The sequence below is a fragment of the Otolemur garnettii genome, unplaced genomic scaffold (genome assembly GCF_000181295.1).
Source record: "Otolemur garnettii isolate 467f Iridium unplaced genomic scaffold, OtoGar3 scaffold00168, whole genome shotgun sequence".
Taxonomy (NCBI): Eukaryota; Metazoa; Chordata; class Mammalia; order Primates; family Galagidae; genus Otolemur; species Otolemur garnettii.
In genome coordinates, this window is record NW_003852563.1 from 2,402,443 (window position 1) to 2,409,196 (window position 6,754).

Consider the following 6,754-nt stretch of genomic DNA (forward strand, 5'->3'; position numbering starts at 1 on the left):
TGTTTGTTAAGAAATTATATTTCAGTGAAAGGATTTATAATAATCCAATAGAACATTAGCGTTAAACCAACATTTAACAAGTAAGAGAACTGGCTAAGCTTAATCAGTCCTTTCTTTGAAATGTAGACCACTCTAGACATCTATCTATATGTGCATATGGAAATTCAAACTCACAACCATTCATTCAGGGTCCTACATTTAGACCACTCTGGACATCTATCTATATGTGCATGTGGAAATTCAAACTCACGGCCATTCATTCAGGGTTCTACATTTAGACCACTCTGGACATCTATCTATATGTGCATGTGGAAATTCAAACTCACAGCCATTCATTCAGGGTCCTACATTTACCTGGATCTAGGTAGAATCTCTTAGAGTAATTAGGCTTGATAATTATAATACAAATTGAATGTTAACATACAGATTATCTTCTTGTTTTCCTCTATAGCAGCACCTTTAATTGATTCTTTTTCTTTCTCTCACTTTCTGTCTTGCTGATGCACACATATACATGTGGTTAATTAACTTTCAAAAATTACATCTTTCAGTAGTTCAGCTAACAAGTTTTGTTTGCCTGATCACTCGTATCAGACACCTAAGATCCTTTTTACCCTTGCTGGCCCCTTATGCACAGCTGTGAAACAAGGTCCTATGTTGACACGTGAGGATCAGAATGAGGAGACTTGGTATCTCAAACTGTGTTAAAAATGCTTTTTAAAGCACTGAAATTTTAAGAAGGCTGTTTAATTTTTCAAATTGGGTGTCCTGCATAGAAACTAGATGTTATTATTGACGCAGTTATTTGCCCTTTCAGTTTATTTTCAGGATTTTCGTGAAGAGGTTTTTGGAAAGCAGCTTGTCTTGCCCCCTTGTTCCTCTCTTCATTCTTCTTAAAATAATAAAATAAAAGTAACTGGCCTAAGACTTTAAAATAAATATTTCCCACCTATTTCAACACATGTTATTTCTATTCATAATTCTTAACTAAATTTAGATTTTTATTAATCCAATGTGGCTTAAAATCTCTGCATTAACAGCACAGTGTGGAATTGGGCCTTTTCTCTTTGGCTACAGATAAAGCCATCATCTTGAAAATGGCTCTTTCTGACAAAAAGGTGTTCTTTTGAAATAAAGTCTTATTCACTACATTCCTCTTAGAGTTAATGTGAATTTTAGTGCCTCTAATTTTAGATTGAAGTGAAGTCTAGAATAAAACCCACCAGCTGACAATTGAATTTATAGATGGTTGTGAATATTTCAGGCTTGAATAATAGAGCTGTAGAATTTCAGAGACGGAGAGGGAGAGAATTAAGACTCGCTGTAGTTTTAGGTTATAATGTAATGGTGTCTAGGAAGTGTTCAGTGTATGAGCTAAGTAGTAATTAGGAGACAACTGTGTTCTTTCAGAGGTTCTGTTTGGGCGTCACTCCAGAGCCTGGGTGACTCAACAGGCTGGACCTGGGACCCGTGTGGTGGCCCCTTCTGCTCTTTTCCACTGAGCGGTGAGCTGTGGATAAACTTGCTGAGCAGTAAAAGCAGATCCTTGTGTGCTACCTCTACCCCACTTGCTTGGCTGTTTTTAAAGAATTTAAACAACATTAAGAACTCTATGTTACTTTTAAGATATTTCTACTCTGGACTTTGGTGTCAGATCTGAGTTCAAATCTGGCTCTGTGGCTTCCTAACTGTATGACCTTCAGCAAGTTGTAGAATGGCTGAGGCTTTACTCTTTTCGTAAAGAGTAATACTACCCTTTTACGATTTCTTGGGGATTCAGTGAGGTGTGTGAAGTGTTCAGCCTGGCATACAGTAAGCACTTAATAAATGGCAATTCGGACTCTTGATTATTTCCACTGGGCAGAAGGTATTAATTAAGGAAGGAGCTCATGTCAGGAAGAAAAAAGAACACACACACAGCCTACAGCACAAATCTGATTTGTTCATTTTCATTTATGGCTAAAGTGGGCAGATCTTATTTAGGACAAAATATCGCCACCGTTCCAAGGACTTCCCTGGAAGCTCGTTTGTCCTGAATTTCTTTACTTCTGTCTGGGTTATTGCCAAGTCACAGACAAAGATTTTGGATGAAACAATTGGATGGAGAGTCCCTGTTTTTCAGGGACTTTAACAACACGCATGTGACACATAAACATTTAACAACTTAGCAAATAACTGTTCCATGAATTGGCAGCTAATTTCTGGCCTTGTTCCTTAAATCCAGAGTTCTGCAGTTTTTAAAAGTTCATGAGAAAAAGCCTTTGGGAAAAAAAAATTGGGTTGAAATTGATGATAGAGGATGCAGAAAGAGAGGGAGAAAAAAAAAAGAGGGCTGGAAGAAAATGCAGTATGTTTTGTGATCGAGCAGCTCCAAGCAATTCTTCTCTGGAAGAAAAAAAAAATTAAGCCCTGCTTGGCGGGCAGATGGTGAAAGAGTTAATTGTCATCGCTGTGAGAAATTCAGTGCCAGAGAGAGGAAAGGGGAGCAACCATGGTTTAGTACCCTAATAACTTCTAACTCTAGTCTAAGATCATAATGTATGTGCGAGCAGTCCAGTAATTATAAGGTAATAAGTGAAGTGGTGGTGTGAGTGCTCTAAATTAAAAGGAATTCGCAGGGCTGCTGTAAGTCAGTGCCGACCCGCTTTCTTTCAAACGTTGACTTGCGGAAAGTGCTTAGCCCAGGGTGCAAGCCTGGAGACAAGGAGAGCGATCTATTAATTACAACACTCATTAACAGTGACGGCTACAAGGCAGCAGATGCAGACGGGAGAGGACGCCGGAGTTCAGGCCGGGGAGGGGGATAGTTTTTCTTGTGCTGGTTCTCAAGCAAAAGGGTAACCCGAGTGGGTGGGCGAAGGCTGGAAGATGTTTGGGCGGCTCTCTCCTTCTTATTTATTTTCTCCACGTTGACATTGCGTGATGTTAGCAAATGAGCAAAACTTCCAAAGTAAAATATCTTCTTAAGAGGCAAATTCTTGTCTTCCTACTTTGCTCTGGAGACTGTTCTATGAAATATCATTAGATTTATTGTGAAAGAGATAATTGCATCCCTTTGGTTAGCCTGAGACTACTCCCCCAAACTCTCGTGAATGGCCATTACCCGGTGGGGTTCTGATAAATCACCTTTCCGCTGGGAAGCAATTATCCACGTCCCTTTCTCCACGGCCCCCTTTTCTTTCTACAGTGCGCTCTCCGAAGGTTCTTAGATACGTCCCTAAAAGGGGTTTTGCACTATGGCTGTGAAGGAGAATAGGACCAATTAAATCTTTTCATCTAAGTACCTTTCCAGAAATTCAATCATTTGTGGGTCCAACAAAGAAAGAGAGGTGATGCACTTCTTCTAGATAAAAGAAACAGTTTGTCAGATTAGATGGGGCATCATGCTCTTTTAGGAGGTATGACATCAAAAGACAAGAAGAAGGGGGCTGGGGCCATCACAAATCTCACTTTTTCAGGACAAAATTTGATACATTTCCACTTTTACTGAATATAAAGTACAACGTCGGATTTACGGACTCACAGGTACACTGAAGAGGCTCAAATGGCTTTTCCCAATTCATCCCTTAAACAATGGCAAATCACACACCACACGAATGCACATACTTATTTATGAATCCATGGTAGTGCTCATTCACTAAGTTTTGTAGGCTCTAGGAAATAATCCTTAAATATTGGCTAGAATCATACACTTGATGGCTTTCTATATTGCTAAGTGGTGATGGAACAGAGCAACTTAAATGAAGAAACAAAGTGATGGAGGATATATTCCCTATGTGTTTTAGTCAGATCAATAAAAGACACAGTTATGCTTATGGAAGCGTGCTGAAAAACAGTAATTACAGAGCCAGGATCATCTGTTCAGTCTAGAAAATAAAAGTTTGATTCTGCTTGTAATAAAACGATTGCAGCCCCAGCATGTGGAAGGAGAGGCAGGGTGAGGAGGAACACAATTTTAGAAATAATATTGACTCTGCAAATAAATCACCACCTCTTCCCATTGACAAATTTAGAAACGAGACAGTTGATTTAGATATTGACAGTGGTTCTCCAAGAGAAAGGTAAAATAAAAGCAATTGGACCCTTTAGAGCTTTTGTTTACGGCCTGTCTGGCCACTTTGATGTAACCCTGTCATGCCCTTATGCTGATTACCTTCTTGTAGAACAAGAAATATTGACTGGAGAATGAATGATGTGTAGTCCCCAGCCCTTAGTAGCACTCTCAAAGAGCAATGTCTTTAACATATGAATTCTCCAATTTTTCCCCCTCCTTTTACCTGTCCTATTTGCTTTCTCTATTTTTTTCACCATCTCTTTGTTTCTACCTCTTTGGGTCTCTGTGTTTGACGCTCTCTCCTTTTCTTTCTCTCTCTGTTTGTATCTCCCTAACTCTCAGGCTTCTCTGCAGAATGTCAAACAAAGATCGACACATTGATTCCAACTGTTCGTCCTTCATCAAGACGGAACCCTCCAGCCCAGCCTCCCTGACAGACAGCGTCAACCACCACAGCCCTGGTGGCTCTTCAGACGCCAGCGGGAGCTATAGTTCAACCATGAATGGCCATCAGAACGGACTTGACTCGCCACCTCTCTACCCTACTGCTCCTATCCTGGGAGGTAGTGGGCCTGTCAGGAAACTGTATGATGACTGCTCCAGCACCATTGTTGAAGATCCCCAGACCAAGTGTGAATACATGCTCAACTCGATGCCCAAGAGACTGTGTTTAGTGTGTGGTGACATCGCATCTGGGTACCACTATGGGGTAGCATCGTGTGAAGCCTGCAAGGCGTTCTTCAAGAGGACAATTCAAGGTTAGTGTTGGACCTGGGAATACCCTCCCTTCTTCCAACCTCACATGATGCCCCCCTGCAGTAGTTCTTATCCTCATGATGCCCCCCTGCAGTAGTTCTTATCCTCATGATGCCCCCTGCAGTAGTTCTTATCCTCTTAAGTCAAGTTACATAGTCTTAATTCTATCTTGAGTAGAAAACAGAAATAGATTCAAACTGATAGTGGAAGATTTATACGCCCTATCCATTAATTCTCCCTTCACTGTTAAGCTCTGATGATGCAATGACAGTAAGCTTTGGGTGGAGTTTGAAAGAACAGTGCTATTCCTAGAGTAATGTGGGTCTGTGTAGCAGCTGAACAAATGCACAGTGGACTAACAGTGCTTTTTTCTTCTTTAGTTTTTCCTATCCATGTGTGGAAATAATAAATACTTTAGAACAATGGTTTTCAAACTTGAGCATGCATTACAATCACCTGGAAAGTTAGTTAAAATGTAGGTTTGTGGGTCTCACCACCACAGTGTCTGAGTCAATACATGTGGGGAGAGGGCCTAAGAAATTTTACTTCTAAGCATAAACGCTGATGCTGCCAGTGCAGAGACCATACTTTGACAACAACTGCCCTAGACAGAGTTAATGGTCTACTCATCTCCCTTCTTTCCTCATGGTTAGATACCCTTTCCCACCTTTTGAAGGAATTAGTATAAAAAGACTTCCAACTTATACCAATGAAATCATATTTAATTATAAAATACACCTCCAATGTACCGGTATGTAAATGATACATACCCAACTCTTTTTATATTTCTAGATTTATAAATAACATTATTATTTCCCACATAAAATATAGACAAATATGGCTGAAATTTTTATGTCCCCCTTTAAAATCATAATCCACAAGGACAGAAATTCAGTGTATTTTATAAACTATAGGTATATGTTCTGGCAGATAATTAGATTTCCCTTTTATTAGATTTCTTGTGATACACTCTTGAAGAAAATGAGGGAAGGAAAGAATAATTATTTACTAAGGACTCACAGTATACCAATGATTCTGCTCAGATGTTTACAACGTATCTTCTTAACTACCAGTTACGGACACAAAGTCTGTCTCAAAGTGGTTTTCAAGCTTGCCAACTCGCTGAAATCACCTGAAGACTTAAGAAAAAATACTGGCGTCAGGGCTCATGCCCTCAAATTAAGAATCAATTGGTGGTGGGTGTAGCCAGGGTAAGAGGAACTTTTAAAAATGTCCTAGGTAACGCTTCATGCAAAGCCAGGGTTAAAGACCCCCACACTATACTGTCTGTATATATCCGCGGTTCTCTAAGTGCAGTTGCAGGAGCACTATCGGCACCACCTGAGAGTCTGTTGGAAACGCAGATTTCCCAGCCTCTTTCTGTGTGAACTCAGTTGGAAACTCTAGGGGAAGGCCTAGTGATCTGGGTTTTACAAGCCCTCCTGGTGTTTCCGATGCTCACTCCAGTTTAAGAATCATGGCTCTATGGTTCTCAGAGTATCCATCCATGGTCCCCTTTGAACATAACTAAATCAATGTGTTTTGATCCTTCATAACTTTGTAATGTACAGTTGTTAAAGTACAAGAGAGGTAATGTTGGTTAAGCTCTTATCCTTTTACATAGGGTAACAAAAGGTTTGCCCAGACCCCTGTGCACAGGCGGGTGAGTCTCTCACCCTTCCCTTGAAAGGGCATCTTGTGGGATCATTTCCCACCTTACATGCACGCTTTGAAAAACTAGGAATATAAGCAAAGCATCTGGCTCTGCAATTCTTCCCTCCTTTGCACTGAAGATTCCACGACTGTCCTGAGTGGAAGAGGTTATTCCCTCACCCCCTTGCTTTGATGCTGTCCATCGCATAGCTTCCTTGATCTGTGGCTGGGGAGACCACAGTTAAAGAGTTTACTTAAAGCTCACACTTTCTCAAGGCATGGTAGCCCTAC

The 6,754-nt window shown here is 40.5% G+C and overlaps 1 protein-coding gene across 4 annotated transcripts in view; it reads left to right on the top strand.

Moving 5' to 3' along the window:
• The window catches only part of ESRRG (estrogen related receptor gamma), a 600,546-nt gene that overhangs the window by 412,761 nt on the left and 181,031 nt on the right, over window positions 1-6,754 (top strand). For 3 of the 4 annotated variants that reach the window (XM_003800141.1, XM_003800140.1, XM_003800139.1), the window contains one exon: window positions 4,397-4,812. The exons of the other annotated variant lie outside the window; for it this stretch is intronic. In XM_003800141.1, the coding sequence (XP_003800189.1) occupies window positions 4,410-4,812 (403 nt within the window). In that variant the 5' untranslated portion in view covers window positions 4,397-4,409. The remainder of the gene's footprint in view (window positions 1-4,396; window positions 4,813-6,754) is intronic. 4 annotated transcript variants of the gene reach the window in all.